General features: G+C 45.8%; 4 protein-coding genes across 4 annotated transcripts; 2 read left to right on the plus strand and 2 right to left on the minus strand.

The window, feature by feature from the left end:
• Nucleotides 1–858: 858 nt before the first annotated feature.
• RhiXN_04706 (start domain-containing protein) lies at nt 859–7,664 on the minus strand (the record flags this gene model as incomplete). The annotated part of the gene is made up of 13 exons (XM_043324522.1): nt 859–1,101; nt 1,146–1,323; nt 1,374–1,608; nt 1,649–2,150; nt 2,299–2,340; nt 2,422–4,894; nt 4,946–6,077; nt 6,135–6,254; nt 6,323–6,639; nt 6,693–6,718; nt 6,783–6,843; nt 7,089–7,318; nt 7,407–7,664. The coding sequence occupies 13 exons, from the start codon at nt 7,662–7,664 to the stop codon at nt 859–861; spliced, it is 5,817 nt and encodes a 1,938-aa protein (XP_043176941.1).
• A 1,284-nt stretch (nt 7,665–8,948) lies between these two features.
• RhiXN_04707 (short chain dehydrogenase) lies at nt 8,949–11,523 on the minus strand (the record flags this gene model as incomplete). The annotated part of the gene is made up of 4 exons (XM_043324523.1): nt 8,949–9,126; nt 9,199–9,234; nt 9,290–9,380; nt 11,262–11,523. The coding sequence occupies 4 exons, from the start codon at nt 11,521–11,523 to the stop codon at nt 8,949–8,951; spliced, it is 567 nt and encodes a 188-aa protein (XP_043176942.1).
• Nucleotides 11,524–13,586: 2,063 nt separating this feature from the next.
• Nucleotides 13,587–15,209, plus strand: RhiXN_04708 (Retrovirus-related Pol polyprotein from transposon; the record flags this gene model as incomplete). The annotated part of the gene is made up of 1 exon (XM_043324524.1): nt 13,587–15,209. One exon carries the CDS (start codon nt 13,587–13,589, stop codon nt 15,207–15,209), a length of 1,623 nt encoding a protein of 540 aa, XP_043176943.1.
• Nucleotides 15,210–15,898: 689 nt separating this feature from the next.
• On the plus strand, nt 15,899–22,051 carry RhiXN_04709 (Retrovirus-related Pol polyprotein from transposon; the record flags this gene model as incomplete). Its single annotated transcript, XM_043324525.1, has 2 exons — nt 15,899–20,744; nt 21,492–22,051. 2 exons carry the CDS (start codon nt 15,899–15,901, stop codon nt 22,049–22,051), a joined length of 5,406 nt encoding a protein of 1,801 aa, XP_043176944.1.
• Nucleotides 22,052–23,492: the final 1,441 nt, after the last annotated feature.

Genomic DNA, 23,492 nt, shown 5'->3' on the forward strand with positions numbered 1-23,492 from the left:
CTCGTGGGCTCAAAGATAGTTATCGGGCTGTACTATGCCAGCGTATGGTGAGTGACGGTGCCGTGCGTCATGGCCACTCGAATTCTGATTTTTATTTCCCCAGGTCACCCACATTGAGAATATCTTACATGTAATCCAGCCCAATGGTAATGATATTTATAGTTTAGTCAATGATCACACCGTACACAAGGCATTGTCTGCATTCACACACTTCATGTTGGGGCACGGCGACGTTTTACATGGAAACAATTCGTGCTGCTATATTTGTTAATATACCTCTACTTACTGAATAACCATAACAAAATTCTTACTTCATGGCTTTACATTTGCCTCTGTTAGTACACGTACAAGGCGCCCTATAGCTATAAGATACTACCAAGAGGCTCCCTGTCCTGCGTACCTGAGTAGAAATCATATCTGAAATTGCGAGAGCCAAGGGGAAAGATACCACAAAGGCTAGTATTGAATAGAACCTGATAGGAATGGAGCCGTAAAGCACCAACTATCGGCCCAAATGAAGCAGTAGGCAGGAATACAAGGGGATGACTAGCGATGCAAGATATTACATGTGGGGTTGGCGAGGCTGTTGAAAAGCTGAGGCGAAAGATGAATTAATACCTGAATAGGAGCTATCGACATAAGAAAATTACGGCCGCCTCACTACGGCGACGACGAAGTCCCATCCCCACCAGGCGTACTTAATCTCGACAAGCCTCTTGACTTGTCTCCATCCATCCGCATCTGTATTCTCATTGGGGGACTTGGTAGAACCCATATAAATGAAATCGGCAGGGGAGATTAGGGATCGCAGCAAGGAGCGACCGACCAAGAATGCAATGATAGCGACGATCAGAAGTGTCATGGTTGAATGCTGTCGGTCGAGTAAGAGTTGCCTGGGTTCGGTAGGTACCACTGCGGGGTCTTGGGCTGCTCGAGAGCCTGAGCTTCGGGCTGAGGCTCTTGTGTTTGGGACTTTGATTCCTTTTCGGCATCCGTAATGGACGGCATCTTGTTTACTGTGTTGGTATATGCGGAGAGGAATCCAAAGAGCGACGTAGAAGAGCGACGAACTTGCGCAGGCCGTGTGGGAGATTTGGGAGCCTGTATCGTGTTAGAATGTATTACGAATTTTTGATTAATGATACCGAGGTCGAGCCCTCCTCTGTCGGCGAAAATTCCGTAGAGGTTGGTTCATCAATAACTTTCTGTACGGGTTCGGAGGGCGGGGCTTTGACTATGGGTTCATCTGAATACAAGTGGGTGGCAGCGACCACAGGCCAAGAAAGCGTGTTCGGGACCTTGGGTCCAGGCCCACCTCTCGAGCTAGTGGCAGAGTCAATATTCTGGACTCTATGGAAATGACACGTACGCACCGACCCAGCAGTGGGTAACCGACGTGATCGTCTTCTAGAGCGGCCCTTCCAAGGGCAACAATTGACTTCTTCTCGCTCAAAACATCCATAAGGCTCCCGTCAACTCGAATCTTGTCCTTGATGGTACTCGGCCCGATACTGACTTTAACGATTGCATGCTCGTTTGCTAGTCTCTGCTTCCATTCGGGTTGTTCAGGGCCGCGGCGTGTCTCACCAGTGAGAGGATCCAGAACTTCTGGGATCGTTTGGGGTGTCGTAGGTAATGATATACGGACCAACTGACGACTGGGGGGTAGTTGTCGCCGCAGACGCGCGAAGTGGAGAAACAGGAAGAGTGAATACTTGAGCGCGCAGTGGTATTATTCGTGTTGTTGTTGTGGAGCTATCGTCGTCAGTTAGAAGAGATATCGGCTGAGTAGCTTTCTCAGAGAGGAACGTGGATGTAGTCGTGATGTCGTAGCCGCCCGGGAATAGCCTCGGATCGATGATAAACTCGGCGACAATCAAACCCTCAGAGTTTATATCGGGCCGCTTGGCATTCGAGGAGAGAGTGCGGGCTCGGTTGCGGAATCTGGATCCCGAAGCACGCCCCCAACTAGTATTGGTGCTATTTCCTGCGGTCCCCCCACTGGAACCACCTCCATTACTAGGTGTTTTGCGCGAACTACTCGTTACGGAAAGAAAGGAGGAGCTTGAAGTGGGTTCTATCGCACTCGCTGGGGGTTGCATTGGAGAAGATGGGGGTGGCATAGTGTATGGCGAGAGCTTCACGTTCGTCTGGAACACGTTTGTTGTTTGGTTGTAGCTCGAGCCCACACATATGTTCGGCGTGCGTCTTCATGATTAAGTGTCCATGTCAGTCCGTGAGGATCCTTGCTCTCATGCGCCTCTTCTTCGGTTATTCCCTTCATTGCCAAAAACTGACGACGGGTATCGCACTATAGGGGTCGGAGCGCGCGACCCGCACCTAAGAACGATTCGACAGCAGTAATGGAAGCACGGGGGAGAGTAGAGTTGACCATGGCGTTGTAGGTAGCAGGTACCTGACCTCCATAATCCACGCATACAAGAGAGTACAACGTGCGCTGGGAATCGCATAGTTCTCTGCCGTATAAGGATCGAGCGTCTCAATCACCCAGCCATATAGAGGCATATTTCCGACTGGCAGGGTGTATGGGTTCACTTTGCCGGGCGCGAATGACTGAGATGCCGGGTTGTACGAAGACGATGTGAGGAAAATTAAATCTGGGGTGCCAGAGCCAGAGCCAGAACCAGATGTGGCGCGAGAAGTGGTCCGGGCAGTAAGTGTCGAGACGTAAAATCCTCGATCACGGAATGGAAATCCTCCCTTGAGTACAGTAAACTCCGTCCGGACGCCAGCGCCATATTCTTCGAGCACTGCGCTTGCACTGCCATCGAACCACGTGTCCCACTGCTTTCTCGATTCCACACACGAGATTGCGCTCGCGACATCCTCAGCCGAAACGCCCTGTAGGACCTTGGCGCATCGATGCACTGGGAGCGTGGTCGACAAGAAGTTCTCGGTACGCCGGGTTACCGTAAGTCCAGCTTTGGTGGTCACAGGTGTCCATCCACCAGCGGTCGGAATCGTATCAGGCGTGGGATTGTTCGAGTGCTGGCGAGTTAGGAATGCAAGTGCATCGAGAGATGTAGCGACAGGCGGCCTTTCACCTGCCAGAGCAGCAGACGGTAGAGTAGATTGGGGGGCGCTCGTGTTGGTGACGAGTCGTAAGAGATTCGATGGTTGCGCGACCGACGTGATGGCAGTTTCGACTCCATTCTGAACGTTAGGTATTGTGATTCCAAGTCCCGTATGCGAATCCTCTCCCGAGCTGGGTCCACCTACGCCCATGTTAGCACCCGCGGGCGCCCACATCTTACCCATACCAAGCCCCAAAGAGCTCATCCCCATACCCCAGTTCATAACAGTCTTCACCATGCCCGTCCCTGTCCCCGTCCCCGTATCTTCGCCATCAGTACCCACCCCACCCCCTTCGTTTCCTTCTGCGACATCCGATACGTCCTCGCTGGGTTTTTCACGCTTTGTCCGCAATACTGGTGGTTCGTCCAATGGGATCCGCATGGGTTTAACCCTTTTGGCCTTGGCTAGTGCCTTTGCTTCGGCCTCAGGGAGATCCTCTACGTCTACTTTCACGCGAGCACCGTTGACAACGAGCGTTGGACGGCCGGTCTGTATGCGAGGAGCGGTAAGAAGACTATTGGAGCGCTGGTGCCCCGGTCTATCAGCGAGCAAAGGACTCTTCGAGTCCATGACTTTAGAGGTAGATTCAGCTCTGGCACGCTCTCCATGGAATCGTAGCAACTCTTCGCGAGCGGATCTTACAGGCGTTCTTGTCCCCTCTCCACCCGAGCTTTGGTCCTCCCATTCGCTCGGAGAATCTTTGTCTTTCGTTGGGATTGAGGGATTATTTCCATCCTTGGGAGAGGGTGGGGCGGCCTTGCGAACGGCGACGTTGATGCGGTCGTCCCAACCTCCAGCTCCCGCATAACCGATACCGCTGACATTTCCATAAGTTGAAGAGAGTTGGTCAGCTGCGTGCTCGATCGTGATCCATAAACCACCACCGCCTCTCGCAAGTCGGTGGCGTCTAAGGGCACGGACGGCCGAAGGTGGAGGGTCGACTACGATTTCGAGAGGGGCCCAATTGTCGGGATCGACTCGAAGTTCCAGTTCGATAGGTGGAACAGGCGCTGGGATAGGATTAGAAGTTTCGCCGGCACCATTAATCGTTGAGTTGCTGTCGTTCGAAGGCTCGGAGGTGGGGAATGCTATCCCCTTGCCAGAGGAGATGGATGTAGAGGACGGAGTTAATGAACGACTTGATAAACTTGATGGAGTCAATGACCGGCCACCAGGTGATTCTGGGGAACTCGATGGACTTGATGCTCTCTTGCTATTAGGTATGATCGTCGCAACGCTCGCTCCCATGCCTTCGTTATCCTCATCACTTTCCCCGGCTCGTCGGGAGAGGGAACTGGAACGAGAACCTAAACCCGACAATGACTGTTTCCATCTTCGTCTTCGTTCGCCTTCAGGTTTGGGAGAAGCAGTAGTGGGAGTCCGTCCTTCGCTTCTCTCGTACTCGATTCTCCAGATACCACGGTCATGGTCATAGCGCATCCGTGTCTTCTTAGCACCACTCAATCTGCTAACGACGGGCGGCGCACCCCCACCTCTGATAACAGTCTCTCCGATCCCTGCCAGCGTCGCGACCATAGAAGCCGGTACACCGCCGGATCCTCGACCAGTCCATGGAGCAGAGTTGGAAGCGGAGGACTGTTCAAGCAGGGTAAGGAGTGTAGTCGTAGGCGACAGTGCCTCGATGGCGAAACCGTGCAAATCCACATGCGTTCGGATTGTTGGCAGCTCAGAAGGGGGAATTAAAGGGAATAGATTGACGTCAGACGTGGAGAACGAAAAGACGTGTGCTGCCGTGGGCGATTTGTAAGACGTCTTGAGTACAATAGTGTCTCTCGGACTACTTTGGCCATCAGCATGAATAGCGCATTAAAAAAGCATAGTGACTCACTTGACAGGCCAGGCGGCTTTCCATCCGACTCTCCATAGCTCGCTGAGTTCGCTTACATCCTCAATAAGTCGTGCATCCTCTATGTTTTTCTCCCATATAACTCGTGCTGGCTCACATCCTAGTACGCCTAAAAGGTCCCATACGCCTACGCCCACAAACGTGGCCTCAGCTCGATATACTACCAAAGTGGGGTCAATTGAATCGAGTTGTGTTACAGTAACACCTCGTGACTCCAGCAAGGGACGCCATTTGATGTCCGGCTCTTGCAACAACGCCGTAAAGTACGTGTATGACCGGCGAATAAGAGTTTGAATCGATTTTTGGGCGGCAGCGGTTCGAGTCGACGTCGTTAGCCCAGAGGGGACCGTACTCGTAATGCTGGCTGCACGGGATTGAGTACTGGGAGCTGGGGTCGAGGATACACTGCCTGATATATTCGCTTGTCCGGCACTGGAACTAATATTTGATAGAGCCTCTGCTCCTACTCCCAAGGCAAACCCGGCATCTAAAACTGGTCGAGGGGCGAGCCGAGCCGAAGAGACAGCGTGGGGAGCTCCGTTGATCCGTAATGTCCCCTTTGAGCCACCTCCGAGCTCGATGACGAGTTTGACTTTAAGAGATGACGCCGAGTTTGCTGGGACCGGTGGATGAGTGATCCGCATCACGGTCCGATCAGCGTCTTCGTTGTTGTTTTCATCACCAGATCCACTACGAGAAGCATTTACAGTCCAAGGCAGATTGGAGACAGCTTCGCTCGCTGCTCGCGTTGAAATCTGTGCCTCCCATGCATGTAATGGAGAGATTCGCAACTCGACTTCTCTTTGGCCCGCCCCTGGATTCCCCTCCCCATGTTCGTCCTCAGGAAGGATTGTGTAATCAACCCTCAACGCCGCCCTGCCTGTGTCGTACGATACTGCGTCGATTACCGATCGCGGGCCCCACCTCTGGAGAAGTGGTGCCCGAGTTGCTCGTTCACAGGCCATTGAATAGATAGCAGGGAGGAGAGCAGGGAGGGTAGTACTCGGTGAAGAAGAGGATAGACTAAAGGCGTTGCGGAGATCGTGCTGCCAGAAGAGAGTGATTCGCGTTTTTGAAGACGTGGAGGTTGGGAGTTGGATACACCATGCTTGCACTAATTGGTATGATCGGTTCAATTGTATGCACAACCCAAATACGAGCAATAGCTTACAATGCACATGGGATCTGACATAGGGGGGCGAAGGACGAAGATAGGCAGGCTCTTCTGGAGAACGAGGAAGTGATGTTGATATATCGATGATGGTTGATGCGTCATGGACTGTCCGAGAGACTGTGATGGCATCCCGAGGACTTGTAGAAGAAATAAGTGGAGTTGCCAACTAGATGCTTGCTACTCACTTGGCCGGCCATCCCAAAGCATATCTGTCTTGATTACACGTGTGGCAGGATCGAGGACTTCCAACACATGAACTTTGTCTGTCATGACGTCCCATTCCTTTCGTAGCTCGGGCGAAGAGAATATCGCCCTCCATTCATCAACGCCGGGGCATCCGCCTTCGTCGATCTCCATCACAGCACGAAACACGTTTCCTTTCTTGTGTAGAGACCCGTTCCCACCATTACTTGTGCTAACACGCACCCATCCATTCGAGCCAACTAGGCTCTTGAGTGTGGTGGCCGCATCGGATAACGCAGACGCCCATAATTCATGAAGTCTGAAAAATGTCAACGGTTCAATAAACATTCATCCCACATTTGAGGCACTTACCGTGCACCATCCGACATGGCCGTCAACTGACACAATCACCACGCCGGAGTGGATAGTCGATGTAAAAACACAGCCACCAAAGTACCTCACGTGAGTCTCAGGATAACCGAGTTGATCACCGTAGGTGGGTGGCAGGTTGCTGCCCAGACCGCTGTTTTACAGTTATTTGAACTCGAGCAAGGTGATTACTCAGTAAGCCATAGAAAATATACTGCTAGCTCAACAAAAACGTATTTCTGCCGGTTGGCGCTGTATCAAATGATCTATTGAGACTCTGGGACGCTAGGATAAGCTATCGAACAATACATGTGTCTAAAAAGCATTTATAAACAGCCGACTCGCATGAAATCTGGTTGAATTGTGCGCTATAATAATACTACATCGACCTCTCTGCACCAAATATCCCATAGCTCATCCTGAAGCTTGACGTCAAGACCCCATGGCCGAACCCATTTCCACTCCATACGATCCCAGAACAGACCTTCCATCCCAGGACTTGCTGGCTCAGGTGCAACTGCAAGCCAGACAATATTCGCGGCTCCTTCTTCATTTGAAATACCAAATACTGACACTTTGAACTTGAACAACATTGAGGGTATATCGAACATTTCCCCAAAACCGCCAGGCTAAGACCAGATTGGGGTTTTGACCAAACCTAGAGAGGCACCCTAAGACTTGTGGTGTTGACGAACTATGACATGGCCGATAACTCACCAGGATGACAGGAGTGTACTGTGATACCTTTCCACCCTCCGTCGTAGAAAGCCGACGTTGCAGTGCCATCGACCACACGACCTGGGCCACCTTTGAACGACGATATAGCTGCATCGTTTCACCCAACGATAGGGTAGCTCCGACCTTGTTGTTGAACCTCGATAGTATATCATGATTACCCAGGTTGCCTTTGTTTAGTGAATCACTTGAGTAAGATTCAGAAGAAGACACAGAGATAATGTGCCCATTGGGAGCCATACATCCCGCATTGAGTAGGCCGTGAGTAAGAAGAACGTGCGACAGGTGGTTGACTTGATAATTCTGTTCATGACCGTCCTCTGTAATGGAACTGTACTAGTGATTACTCCTATAAATCATAATAGTCAATCAACGCGAATTTATGCTGCGTATGGTCAAGTCTTCGTTCACCTGCATTGTTTATGAGAATGTCCACTTGTCTTAACTCCCTTTTCTTCCACCTGTCCAAGAATGCACGAACGCTTGTGAAGCTCCCACAATCTAAGATCTCAAGTCAACGTTCAAGTTACCGGTACTTTCGATTATTTGCTTCTTTGCCTCTTCCCCTTTCGATTGACTGCGGCATGCAAGAATAACGCGAGCGCCCATCCAGCCAGAGCACGGGCCGCCTCTAATCCAATCCCCGAGTTCGCGCCGGTGATCACGACGAGTTTTGGAGAGGTCCACGACAGGGACGGTCATTAGGGAAAAGAAGGGCAACAAAATGGTTGAATTTCATCCGATTATAACTAAGAACTGCAAGAAAGGAGCTGACTAGAGGATAGTGTGCATGCTGAGAGTAAGGCATAGCAACCGAAGCTACTTTGAGCTGGGTGCTTTAGCTTTTGGAGGCTACCTGACGCTTATATACCTATAACTCATTCACCTTCGGGGAGACTCGCCGCCAGGGTGGCTCTATGCATTATCAGATACATCGCAACGCTGACGTCTATGATCCTGCTGTACAGGTAGATTATTACCTGTGCTTACTGATTATATCCTAACTTGGGTGTACAATTGCAAATGTATCTAATCGATAAACTGTCCATTCCGATATGAGAGAAGGAATGTGCTCATGAAAGTCCACATCTGCATTTCGACGACCGTACTATCAATAGCCAACTGATTACCGACTTACGGTATTTCCCCTTCAATCGCTGGAATTCAATCTTATTGAGTTGAAATCTCACTGGTATATAGCAGACGCACCCTGTATTCCACAGTACTTAGTCACAATTTTAACTGTCCCCAATAGCCAGTGACAGCTGTCGATACCCATTTCCCAAATTAAGTTGATTACCGACTCCGAGATCAGTTTTCTCAAGCCATAAATAGTCTTGGCTCCCTCTTTACTTGAAATACCGAGTGTTCCCGCCAAAAGCTTAATGTACTGCTCTCTAAAGTGACGGTATATCATACCATAGTTGCCAATTCAAAGGGTTAGTTGCAGCTATCGAATGATGGATACAAGCAAATAGCATACACAGACAAACAGCTTGCATTGAGCTAGGCTACATTATGCGCCTACAATAGCGGTGCATCAGTCTCTTTGCACCAGATATCCCACAGTTCATCCTGGAGTTGTAGATCGAGAGTCCATGTCTTAACCACATCCACTTTGCAAGCCCACAACAGACCTTCCATCCCAGGCGTTACTGGTTCAGGTGCAATAGAGAGCCATACAACATTTATAGCTCCCTCCCTATTTGAAATACCGCAGGTTGCCACTTGGAACTTGAGTAATTTGCAATTGTATCAAACATCCCTCCGTTACCAGTAGGCCAAGACTAGATTGAAGTCCTCACTATGCCTGAATGATACCATAATACTCCAGTATCAACAACACATTTTGAGCAATGACTCACCTGGATGACAGGAGTGCACAGTGATTCCCTTCCATCCTTCCATCCTGGAGAGCCGGCGCTGCAACACCATTGACCACACCACTTGTGCCATCTTTGAGCAAAAATAAAGCAACCACATTTCACTTGAAGAGAATTTAGCTCCAACTTGGCTTTTAAATCTGGCCAATATGTTGCCATTGTCAGAGTTATTTCTGTTCAATGGATTGCTCATGTAATATCCACTCAAAGACACAGAGATAATGCGCCTGTGGGATCCATACATCCTTGTTGAGTAGACCATGCGTGAGAAGGACGTGAGACAGGTGGTTGGTTTGGTAGATTTGCTCATGCCTGTTAAGAGTTGTGTAAGTACAGGAATAAGAAAGAATTACTATATACAAATGTATATGGGAATAACTAAGAACTAGTATTAAGAATCAGAATATATGCACAGAATGTATGCACAATATAGGCTAGGTTATCAGGAATAACAACTCCTAACAAATAGTCTAGCAACTATGAAGTGCAGGTGGTTGGTTATGTATAGTACCTTAGACTAATGTTACTTAAGCCTAAGTGACCAAGGGTATGTATACTTAAGGTCTCTGGGATAGTACCTTAAGTAAGAGGGTTACCTGACTAATGTACAGGATTTATAGGATTGGCCTAATAAGTATAGGACTTATATATGCTTAAGTAAGACTTAAGACTTATGGGGTTTACCTAAAATATCTAGGATTTATGAGATATTGTAGGTAAAGATATCTACAATATAGGGGTTATGGTGGATTGAAACACTATCACTCAATCACAACAATCCTTACAGTATCGTTGCACTATACTCAATGTTGAACTCAACAACTGTGACAGTCAAGGGGCACAGGGTTGCAGTAAGTACACTAATAGGTTACCCTGTGTCTGTTGGGACTGGCCTATGGTCTTAGTGCGCCGAATAACCTCCTATGCTATTTACAGTGAGTCAATCACTAAAGTAAATGCGCAGATAAGCTGTTAAAGGCTTGTGTGTATATGTCATATAAGAGTGGATAAATGGATGCATTAGAAGCGTCTTCACAGGGTCCTTTTATACCCTGAGAAGGCGCACAAACAAGTATATACATGATTGATACCAAGAGGGGGTACAGGAGGTACAGGTGGCAACTGAAACACTTGAGGGAGCCAATACTTTGGTACATAGTAAACAAACAACAGATCCTAATATTTGCCCCAAGGCAATGTTTGCCCCAAGGCATTATTTACCTGTGTGGGTCCTTAGATGTCCCAAGGCTAAGTGTTTCACCCTTGGAGTAAACAATCCCAAAGGTAGGATACCTCTGCATTGGGTACTTACAGTAAATGGGGCATAACTCAGCCAAATGTTGTCCGTTTGGGAGTTTGACCCAGCGTTCTGGAGCGCACAAACATGCGCACCTAAGCGCAAGCGATTCGGCAGTGTGGGATGCCCGGGTGATGGAGAAAAGGCGCATTTAGTGCGTCGGCGCTTAAGGGCTGATTAAGCGCCGGAGCACTTGCCTATGCAACAGGGGGGACCCTGAATATTTCTGTGTGTAGCCACAAGATAGAATCTTGAATAATAAATACTACAAATAAGAGAAATATTACTTGTCACTGTTTATCTACTCAGCTGAATTTATATATATTTAAATGAGTGAGAAAACAGCATATATGCAAAAGGCATCGCATATTAAGGGCATTCCTGAGCTTTGTAGGTTTTGTAAAGGTCACTATTGGATAGAGGGACCTTGAAAACCTTAGTTTGCATCTTTATCTCATTTATTTACTGTGAGATTACTAGTGTAATTAATAAAATAAGTACAGATTAAAGAAGAAATGTCATATCCATAACAATGCCCATCCTCTGTAAGAGCAACCAAACTTGAGAGCCCTCCTATAAATTACAAAAAATTAACGCAGGTTTATTATGCACATGGATGAACTTTCATTTACCTGCATTATTGATAAGAATATTTACCCTTCTTGAAATCCTCTTCTCCCACCTGCCCAAGAATGCACAGACTTGCAAAGCTTCCACAATCAAGGATCTCAAGCTCAACATTCAAATTGCCGGTACTCTTGATTATCTCTTTCCTTGCTTCTTCTCCTTTTGATTTGTCACAACATGCCAAGACAATCTGAGCGCCCATGTCTGCCAGAGCGCGAGCAGCTTCCAGTCCAATACCCAAATTTGCGCCAGTGATTATAATAACTTTGCCGGAAAGATTGGCAATAGGCATTGTCATTTGAGAGTAGTGTGAATAAATCAAGTCATTGGCTAACATTCTACCATAACTAAGAGCTGCAAGGAGGGAATTGACTAGGGGGTAGTGTATGCTGATAGTAGGGCATAACCAACAATGCTGCTCCAAGCTGATCTAGCTTTTGGAGGTTGTTGAATGTTAACATACTTATAAGTGACTCACATTTATACACTTGCGCCCAAAAAGATTGAGCCACGTGAGCTCAAATCAATGATGCTCACGCTTCACCCGCACAATTGAGAATTTGTTTACAATGTAATAGTAAATTATGTAGATACAGTAGTATAGAAATATGTACAAAGTTTTAGATCAAAACTAAGTCTCCTTGTGGAGATACGCGTGAGCAAAATTTTTGGGCTGGCTCATTCTTTTTGATCACTTTATATAAGCTACTTGGTCCTCCCTCATCAAGTGCCATTTACCACCCCTTTTTACGCTTGAATACCTGCCAAAAGTGCGCAAATGGCTTGATACACTAGTCCCAAGACTAAGGCTCAGATAATTGCGCTGAAAAAGCTTGAATACTCAGATTGGGCTATTGTGTCATAACCCATATCTGGAGGGGTTATTACCATATATATCCACTGTCAAAGATATATAGTATATATGATGCACAGTGATATATTAATAAATAAGTTGCTGGGTGTTATGGAATGACTAATTTAGACATATGCGCCCCTAATTGCCAATAGTGAATAGTGCGAACTGGGGTAATCATTGCTCTATCCAAATATGGGCATGAATATTACTATATTTGGAAACTGGCGGTGCTACAAGACCTTTTACTTTATTTCCTCATTGCGCTTGCATATACACGTCTGATTATGCGAAGTGGTCATAAATATTTCTATGATTTATAGCATTTTTTGTATCATGCATTTATGTAGGAACGGTACTTATAGACCATAGAACAAGTGCAAGTAAGCATGCAAGCGCCGGCGCTTAGTAATTGCAAATAAGCGCCAAAGGTCGGCGGGGCGCGCCGACGCCGATATCTCGGCGGGAATAGGCATATTACTATGCGGACAAATACCAATAGGTCGGAGGCCGGCATCTCAGCTCCTAAAAAGGAATCGTCTGATTCTGAGCCAAATTGATGGAGATACTAACCATTTAAGTTTCTAGCTTTTTCTATGAGATCCTACCTTGCCTCAAGGTTATTTTTAGCATTCACACTAATGTAATTTAGTCATGTATGCTCTAGAACATTCTGTAAATAGCCTTGAGTCTATCCCACTAGGACTTATTGGGACTAATTGGTCTTTATGTATCAAATAGCTCAGACTGTACCTCTCATGTAACTTCCTCTTTTGTACATCATGTATATAGTTATTTGTTCTCCCTCTGGGGTATATAAACCCCCTGAGGGAGACCCTTTGAATACAACCTTCTTTTCATCCCATTCTTACCCCTTGTGTGAACTTGAAGATCTATTAGATCTTCTTAACTTAGTTTAGAGTGTCTTATTTCGCTTTCTTAGCCTTAAGCTCACTGAACTTAACCTGTAAGGTATCTCGGCGCATATAGCCTCTAGCAAGGTCCCAACAGATACTGGGTAGCTAGGAAAGGCTCTAGGGCGACCCTGAACCTCTTGAGTAAGTCAGTTGGGAGAGTTTAAGGCCTTGAGAGCGGCATATACACCTTAACTGAGTGCGATCTCAGTCAAATAAATTACTAACAAATCCAGATAAATTATAGTAGGTAACTAAGACTCAATACTAACTTTCATACTATAGGTATAAGCATAACCAACCACCTGCATCTGCAGTAATCGCTTGATTACTTGTTAAGTGTAGGGATCACCCTGATTACTAACCTAATTTACCCTTATATAGCTAGTCTATTGCCTTTTATATCCATAGATAACTGATCTATTAATCACTTTATTATATTTTGTACTTAATTACTTAGTCCCTAAAACCCTACTCTATAACATTGGTGACCACCGCAGGGCATTGCGTTGGTTACATCTTTAATTCTTACCTGTAGTCTCTTATTACTTTTACTTAGTCTTACTACTATAGTTGTACTAACACTGCATGTGGAAACCTCCAGAACACTTGCACAGATTGTCTAGATCTGAATTAGGGCTTCGGACAACAAGGGAACATTGCTCTACAACGTCCAAACAGGTGCCGTCAACAAGCACTGCCTTGGATACCTTTCAGCCCACTGCTCGACACCCTCTTACCTCTCCTAATCACTCCATCGACCTCAGCAACAGTACTAATGCTGCCAGGTCGCCCGACTCAACGACTTCGTCGCCGAGAACCCATCAAGACACTTGCGAACATGGTCCGATGACCAATTACTCTAAAGCTACCCCTTCCACTTCCTCATCAGCTCAGCCCCGGTCGACAACGCTCCCTATACCAAGACCCCAATCGCGCTACTCACCAGATATGAACGACAATTGTGTACATTTAGAAAATGCTCTTAGGATGTACTTAGATATGAATAATAATCATGCAAACAACACTGAGACTACGTCTAACTCAAGTGAACGCTCCCAACAGAGCTCTCACCGCTGGAACATTAGTAACGAACGCTCCCAGCATGAGAACAACAACCTCACGGTCTTGGATGCGCACAAAGTAGCAGCAGTTAACAAGGATATATTTCGTCAAGCACATGATAGTAGCATACATACATCTAAGGAACGGTTCAGAGAGCGCGACGCACCTTTCAGACCAAGCCATCGTTGCAAGGAAGCTGTCTCATCGTCTCCATCAACTCATGAGGTCCGCACGGCTACAACGCAGCGTGAACGTGTTGAAAGCTATATGGACGACCGTCACAAACGTTCATATCAACTATTAAGCTCTGAACAATCATCGCCGAAAGATATTTACTCACCGTCAACTAAGAGAATGTCGCCGTACATCCCACGCGACCCACCGTATACTGCAAGTGACCCATCGTACGCCCTAAGCGATCCGCCGTACAGCTTGATCGACCACAAGACTGAGGATCCAGTCGATCCTTTGAATCATAGCATCAGCTATGATACAATGCGGGATAACTACCTGGTCAACAACATGGACAACGGCTGCGAAGCCTCAGGCAGTCAACTAAGCTTTGAACCTGATACAGAGTCTAAGTACTTACCCGCAACGGTAAGACAGCCAGAGGAATGGCACACTAAGACTAAGACTCGACGAGGTCAGGCAACGGTTAGCTCCCAATGCTCGCCAGACCAAGCTATATCATACAACCGCTGCTACAAATCAGTTGCAGAGAGTTTGGATTTAAGCAAGTACGCACCAACAGTTGCAGTACAGCTAGACGAATGGCTGGTACAGCCTAGAACATGGCAGCACGAGGAGACTACTAGCTCCCAACACTCGCCAGAACAGGTTGCACTGCACGATAGCCGTAGTTCATCGGCAACTAGCAGTCCAGAACTAAGGAAGTACTTACCGTATTTGCCTGATACCCCCGCGTACGCGATTACAGATAAGGAAATAGCAGACTATTCGTTTCAGCCTGCTAGTGCCGGACTTATCTCTGAGACCCGATTGGACCCGGAAATTAGCCGAGCCAGAAGAGCACTTTGGCGGTTGGCACGCAACTTATATAATCTACCCATGCCGACTCAGCAAGACAGTTACACTCCAACCAATCATGTGAAACATGGGCCGTACATTTATTTGAGTTACTAGATATAGTTACTACATTCAGACCAACCTGCCTTATCACTAATAAGTTAATTCCTGCCCAAGACATACATTACTGGCCTGAATACGGCGAACTTCATATCGCCTATAATAGTCTAGTTGCTAAGATCATTCGGCAATCAAATGAATTTGACTTACTACTTCTAACACCAGAATGGCCGGCATCCAAATGCTTGTTTGACGCATGCGCGTTCGAAGTAGCAGCTGTTAGCTTTAGGGATCAAATGGAACGATCAATCCAAAGGTTGCACGACATACTTACTAAGTCTATAACAGTTCAAGACTTGCCTCATAAGTCATTGACTAATCATTTACCTGCAACAAATCATCCACAAGGTGATCCACGTAAGCATAACTCACAAATAAATTTGAATTCCCAACCGGACTGGTTACCTAACGAGGCTAAGAGTCAACATGAGTTATCACATGATAAGTTGCCAACTCAAACAACACTAATCGAATCGCCTACCATGTCATCTACATGCGATGATGATTACAGAGTGACCAAAGTGTTTCAGTCATCAGCTAAGCTTTGACTGCCCCATTCAGAACCAATGGGACATCTGAATCGGCATACAAGTCCTAGAGCAAGCATTGAGTACATGTATGCGTCAGCAGGAAGTACCATTAGCAACCTTGAAACGGTTAAGGGTACTCAGCCTAATCATATGACGATGAGCTCAAGCTCCTACTCATCACTCAACGATTCTCAGCCGTCCACCCCTCTCGACTTGGAAGTAGTATCCGTATCGACACCTACGTTTACTCTAGAGTGTGACAATAGCCCAGCATTGCCCGTCTGGAAGTCTGTCAACAAATCGCTACCCATTGTTGATAATGAGATACCAGTAGAAGCCGTAAAAGATATTGCATCTAATGAACAGCTAAGCGATCTATTAGTCAACAAGTTAGCTCAGCCTTTAGTTACAATCAAAAAACGCAATGGTATTACATCAAGAAAGGAGAGCTTAGCCAAACCTGTTAAGCAACCAGACAATGAGTCAATCCGGATGACGCGCGACCAGTTCAGAAGTACTACACCATTGCCAGATGAAGCATTGTGTGATCCGGTACACATAAATTGTCATCACTCTTTTGGTAACCTTGGTCATTCGCACGCATTGGTTACAACTAGTAGCGCGAATGGAATCACTAAGCATACAGGAACGCCGTCTAACCTTACTAGTCATGGTCCTACTAGTATAGATACTCACATATCTAATACACATGCTAAGCGGACTATAAGTAATGATTTAACCTATAAGGAAGCAGCTCCTAGGACAATTAGCGGATTATCAATTTCTCAAGCTAGTCATTCACCGGACAAATTCCACGATGCAACTGATCCATTTTCATCCATGATAACTAAACAAGCAATCGACGCTTCGCATAACGATGTGGTACACACCTCAAGCAGTATTAGGCGAACAAAGGAAGAAGATTTAGCTAGTTGCTTACCTAGACAGTCGCAATCTAAGCCATGCTTAAATCAAGACCTATTGACTAACGCTGAAACAGTTTCAACTCTCATCTCTATTCATAGAGAATCACAGCTGAAGCCGAATCCTATGATTAGCCTAGACCCCTTGTCTAATTCGTGCGATGATACCAATACAGGTTACTTAAGTAAACTGTCAGCTAGCGTCGAACCCAAAGCATTAGACAAAGGTCTGTTGGCTCATGAATTGCCGGATAAGGAACAATCCCTGGTCACTAGTCAGCAACGCTTACTTGAATTTGCGCCCAAATCTTTGGTCACAAGCTCCCTGCTTGACGCCTCAGAGAATTCAACCGATGCATTAGTCAAGATACATGCGTCAGACGTAAGAAACAAACCCGCTCAAATTTCTCCAAAAGCAACGCAATTGATCCAAGGGTCCCTGGACCAATCGTACTCAACAGCCAATACTATGCTGCCACAGATTGGTAATACTATTGACACTCACCTGAATACAGCAGAACAGCTTATTCATGAGTCGGCTCTACCCTTGCTATCAATTAGTCAAACAGATCGTACTGTAACGAGCAATAGTAACAATATGGTCGAGATTCCTTCAAGTCCTAAACCACTAATAGACGCGAAGCCTTTGATTAGTCAAGATACTTTGTCAGTCTCTTACGGAAACCTAAGTGTCGAATATCTAGATAGCTTAGAGCAATCTTCGGAAGCTTATAAGCCACATTCAAATGCAATTGCGCCGCAAGGTTTGGCTGAACAATCAGTACTTAGTACCTTAGAAGGATCAAGTATTGGTATTACTTCGGACCTATATACAAATACTAAGGAAGAAGCTACTTCTAAGACTGACGCGCCGTACACACCACTTAGTCAGCAAGAGCATGGTGAGACGGCAACGAGTATTTGCAGCAAAACATCGGGAAATTGTCCAGATTTTCAACCACTGGAAGTCGATTTATCGCCAGATATGCAGGACTGGCTAGTTGAAACTATCCGTGAAATTCAGCAAATAATGGATATATACGCCGATTCTACCGACTCGCATATATCTACTGTCGATTCAGCTGCTATTAAGATTGAACGTGATTTAGCTTTAGACTCGACTAGACCGCCCGGTCCGGAACATCCAGTATCGACAATATTGCCTGACGAATCAAGCAAGTCGGCCCAGCAAATACCTAAGCTTAGCGCTTCAATGAAGAGTTCGGAATCTTTGTCTCTGTGTAACAACAGTCACACGACTAGACTTGTCAATGATCTATTACTACCAGCGCAATCATCTGTAAGGATCTTTGAGTCTGAAGCAAGCAAACAATCTTTATTGGTGGATAAAATTGACATGGGCAAGAACAACACTATTCAGAGCGCGCTACAAGCGACACCGTCACGTGATCCTTACTCAGCATTGTCTGAAACAATTTGTGGCTCTGAATCGACTGAAACAAGTGCAGCCAACTATGCTACCACTAACACTAGTATATTCAAGGACGTTTCAATCAATAGTGTAGAAGGAAGCGTGACTATTAGTTCAATTGATTCATCGGCATCATCTGTAAGTACAATCGATATCGAACCATCGACGCAAGTCTCGAGCGAGCCACCGGAGAGCTTGCATGATCAAATGAACCATAAGACACCTACGCCAAGCTTTGATACCGGGTGTATCAGCTCTGAGTTACAAAATGAACACATTGGTTCGCACTCCGAGCAGCTAAGGAATTTGATCAGCGAACAGACGCTAGTACATATCAGTGAAGAACCAAACAGTGCTCATACGAGCTTACCTATTATACTTGCGAACATGGAAGGTCCTAACTCGTTTCATGAATACAACTCATTGGGTACACCGGTAATATTAGTCCCAAGCATTAGCGTTGCTGCAAACACCGCATTTGAATCTCTAGCGCCGTCGGAAATTAGAATTCTAAGTCCCGACTACCAGCCTATGGCCCTATGCATAAGCGCCGAGTCAAGCGCCGAGTCAAGCGCCGAGTCAAGCGCCGTTGACACTGAGCTCCGAATCGTATTACCTGAGAAATCAGCTAATGACGAACCAGTTATTAGTCAAGCAGAGTTAGTTTCAGATCTTGGAATTAATTGTCTAGTACCAGAAGAGCCGACTACACCAAGCAGAGGTGATAATATCGATCAAATAAGTATTTATTCATCAATATCTACTGACGAAGGACTCCCGTCGCCGGCAATCAATACAAGGAGTCTAGACAATTCATCAGAATCAGATATAAGGGTTGAAACACCTATCTCGCAAGGCTCCGAACTACCTTCGACACCGATATCTGGGATGTCGAGCTCGACAATGCATTTGTTCACTAAGCAGACCGATCCGGAATGCTCACTACCGCCTGATAAGCTTACACCATATGAGTCGGTTGCGAGTAAGGTGCTCAAGCTAGGAAACAGGAATGACGACACGTTAGCTGCGACTCCATTAAGCAAACATCTATGCCAATACGAACCTTTAGATGGTCAGTTGGATATGTCGACAACCCTCTTGTACGAATACAATCAGGAGTCGGAACGTAAACACTCGACTTACAAGCCGGAAGCTATCGAGCCCGACGAACCAGATACTAATCTTTGTATTAGCTCACTAGATACACAAGCATCTGGCACAGCGGAGGAACAGGCACTGCAGCATATAACCGGTCCGTCCTACCAAGACAACTTTACCTTTACAGTTAGGAGCGCCGCAGCACGAACATCACGGCTGTCTCGATCGCCTGTAAGGTCCAGCTCAAGACGAAGTACTAGCCGAGCGTTCGGCACTGCGAAGAATTTAAGGTCGAATAGAGTCAGTAGTTCAACCGCGTCTAAGGCACGACGAAATAGGAATACATCACCTACTCACGTAAGGAGCCGATTAGCCAGCTCGCGCAGATTCAGCGAATCGTCTCAGGATGAAACGTTGCAAGCTTCCGTTAGCAATCGATATAGTCATAAATGCGACCGAGGAGACTCGCCTTGTGCCCATGAATCAAATCAGAGCTCCAACGAAGACCAACATCCTCAACAAAGGACAAGGAACGATCCTCTGGATCCACCTGACGAATCAGGAGATGAGTATAGTGACGTACCTATAAGGAATCCTATACGCGCACGATCTTTCAGACCTAAGCCCGTGCACTTTGATCCTAAACTTGAGCCGGATAACATTCCAGAATGGAATGGCAATACTAGCGAATTACCCAGATGGATCATATCCATCAATAATTTAGCTGAATACGGTATCTATGCACGCATACAGTTAGGACGACAAGTACCATTGAGACTCACAGGTCGAGCGCTAAGATGGTTTAACGCACTAGATAAGACTTATCGACAAAGCATTACCACTGATTGGCCAAGTTTAAGACGCGCAATAACAATACACTTCATGAATCGATCGCTGATAGACAGAAATAAGGCCGAAGCTCTTCAAGCCGGATTCAGAGACAGAGATAACCCGTATGAAACACCGGTAGACTACATTGTTTGGAAGGCCGAAACGCTTACTCTATTTAGCAATTGGACCAAATCTGAACTAATTACGGAGATCATGAACAGCGCTCCTGAACATTGGTCATTGTATATAGATACATCTGTAGGAACTACATGGGACGACTTCTTGGACAAAGTTGCATGGCATGAAGACCGCTTGCTGAGACATGATAATAATATATCTCAGGACATACAGAAGCAGCTCGACGAAATGAAAGAAATTCTGAAAAATATCGAAATTCAACCGGATTCCAACGTCAAGACGAATCGCTCCAGTCAAGGGGATTACAAAGAGTTAAGCAACAACGAGAATACGAGTGACAACGAGTCTGAAATCAACGAAAAAGCCTCTACTCAAGACTCCTACCAAACCCTTCGATCCTTCACAGCGTTAGTGCGCCCATGCACTCCCGAGCCAATACCAGCTAGAAAGTCAATCGAAGAAGACGTTAGTAGTCAACAGAGTTTGGACTGGAAGTCCAGCCAGGAGCGATTAACAATAGAATTAGCTAAACTGAATGAGCAATTGAATGAGCTATTAACACCGCAAACGTTGCCTGCTAGTACGCACACAAACAAACCAAGACAAACAGCGTATAGGACAGGGAAATATTGCCCGGCAAGTTTTCAAAGGTTTAGGTGGTTCGAGGGGAATCAACACTTCCTTCTGAATTCAGTCCTTTCCACGTCCAAGCAAAGAGACAACGTGCCTGGGGGGGATACAAGGGATAGAAAATTCGACACAGAAAAAATTGGATTAGAAAAGCGAAGTCTTAAGCAACAACCAGAAAGACTTAAGAGTTTGAGAGCCAAAAAATCCCAGAACTATCATCACTGGTCAGAGAACACTCAAAAGACAGCCAAGTATATCGCCGCAAAGCACATTGCTCATGCTTGGACAAAGGAATTGCATTTAACTACACAGATTAAAGCAACTAAGCCAATTGATTGCACCAAAGCTAGTACAGCTACTGTAGACAGCTATCATGAAACGGCAAGAGCGTTCAAACATATACAAAAGAAGCAACGTAGTTATATGCAAGGACCAACAACGCAGTATACAACCAGCCAAACTAGCGGAAGCATATTATTGAATAACTCTGCTCAGAACAACCTTAGTTGCACTGAAAGATTACAAGTACTTGTAAATGATACTAGGACACAAATGGACGTGCAGCACAACAAGCAGGAAGCGCCTGTCAACATGCAAGGGAATCGCCTCAAGCATCCAAACTCTTGGCACTCGGTAGATACAATACTTAAGTGTACATTGAGACGAAACAGGGCAACTGGAGCTAGGACTGAAACAGTAGCGGAACTACCTAAAGGCGATAGGAAAGAAATCCCTACGGACTGTAATGCGTCAGCAGGTACCAGCGCATTTATGGGACGGAATCAAGCAGTGGAATCACCTCTGCGCAAGACACTTCCCCAGTCAAAGGCAGACCTACCGTATATCAGCCCGGCAAACCCAAGGTCACACGGAACAACTCACAGGCGTAACCACTTATATCCAGGGAAAATGCAACAGCCTCTGGACAAGTTAACATATTGGTCAGGACAACGTACCATTATCAATTTAATAGATGTTCCATGTTCAGATATCATCAAAGCGCCTTTGTACAAACTCAGAAGACGTCCTAATAGATATCAGCAAGACCTAGTGATCAATCAATGGTCTAAGAGCTTAGCGGAAATGTTAAGGGAACAAGAATACATGAAACTAGGAGATAAATGCACCTACCAGCACCCTATTCAATGGCTGGGACGCGACTTAAGTAGCAAACCAAAGAAACAACTCAAGAGTGCACCAGATTTAAGATTAAGATCAAAATCACTCAAAGGAACCATTAAAGATAATCCACTCTAAGTTCCTTGACACTTTTGATGTGTCCACACTGGTGTAATAAACCTGGCCTGGCTACTATATCTTGGTAACATACTTAAACATGCCTCTCCCCAATACTCTACTAGCATTTAATTTACCTATACTCCTTTTAATAATCTGCAAGGCCTGTACCTTACTTTTCAAACTCTGCAAGGCTTTGCATTTTTGTTGCATGCATCCATAGTTGTTATGCAACTTTCCACACCTTCCAAACTCATTATGCTAGCATTACTTAGCAAGGCATTATGAAGCTCTATGCATGAATACCAACACAGGACCACATAAGGACATGGGAAATACAAGTCTTTCCTGCCTGCTCCCACTATGCAAGATGGACAGCTAGCCTCCTGGAACTGCTGTAAGAAAGAATCAGAATGGTGACCCAGCTACTTCACACAAGCACATATGTCCAAACTGGGGGGGATATGTTATGGAATGACTAATTTAGACATATGCGCCCCTAATTGCCAATAGTGAATAGTGCGAACTGGGGTAATCATACTTGCTCTATCCAAATATGGGCATGAATATTACTATATTTGGAAACTGGCGGTGCTACAAGACCTTTTATACTTTATTTCCTCATTGCGCTTGCATATATACACGTCTGATTATGCGAAGTGGTCATAATATTATTTCTATGATTTATAGCATTTTTTGTATCATGCATTTATATGTAGGAACGGTACTTATAGACCATAGAACAAGTGCAAGTAAGCATGCAAGCGCCGGCGCTTAGTAATTGCAAATAAGCGCCAAAGGTCGGCGGGGCGCGCCGACGCCGATATCTCGGCGGGAAATAGGCATATTACTATGCGGACAAATACCAATAGGTCGGAGGCTCCGGCATCTCAGCTCCTAAAAAGGAATCGTCTGATTCTGAGCCAAATTGATGGAGATACTAACCATTTAAGTTTCTAGCTTTTTCTATGAGATCCTACCTTGCCTCAAGGTTATTTTTAGCATTCACACTAATGTAATTTAGTCATGTATGCTCTAGAACATTCTGTAAATAGCCTTGAGTCTATCCCACTAGGACTTATTGGGACTAATTGGTCTTTATGTATCAAATAGCTCAGACTGTACCTCTCATGTAACTTCCTCTTTTGTACATCATGTATATAGTTATTTGTTCTCCCTCTGGGGTATATAAACCCCCTGAGGGAGACCCTTTGAATACAACCTTCTTTTCATCCCATTCTTACCCCTTGTGTGAACTTGAAGATCTATTAGATCTTCTTAACTTAGTTTAGAGTGTCTTATTTCGCTTTCTTAGCCTCTTAAGCTCACTGAACTTAACCTGTAAGGTATCTCGGCGCATATAGCCTCTAGCAAGGTCCCAACAGATACTGGGTAGCTAGGAAAGGCTCTAGGGCGACCCTGAACCTCTTGAGTAAGTCAGTTGGGAGAGTTTAAGGCCTTG

Source organism: Rhizoctonia solani, chromosome 2 (genome assembly GCF_016906535.1).
Source record: "Rhizoctonia solani chromosome 2, complete sequence".
Classification (NCBI taxonomy): Eukaryota; Fungi; Basidiomycota; class Agaricomycetes; order Cantharellales; family Ceratobasidiaceae; genus Rhizoctonia; species Rhizoctonia solani.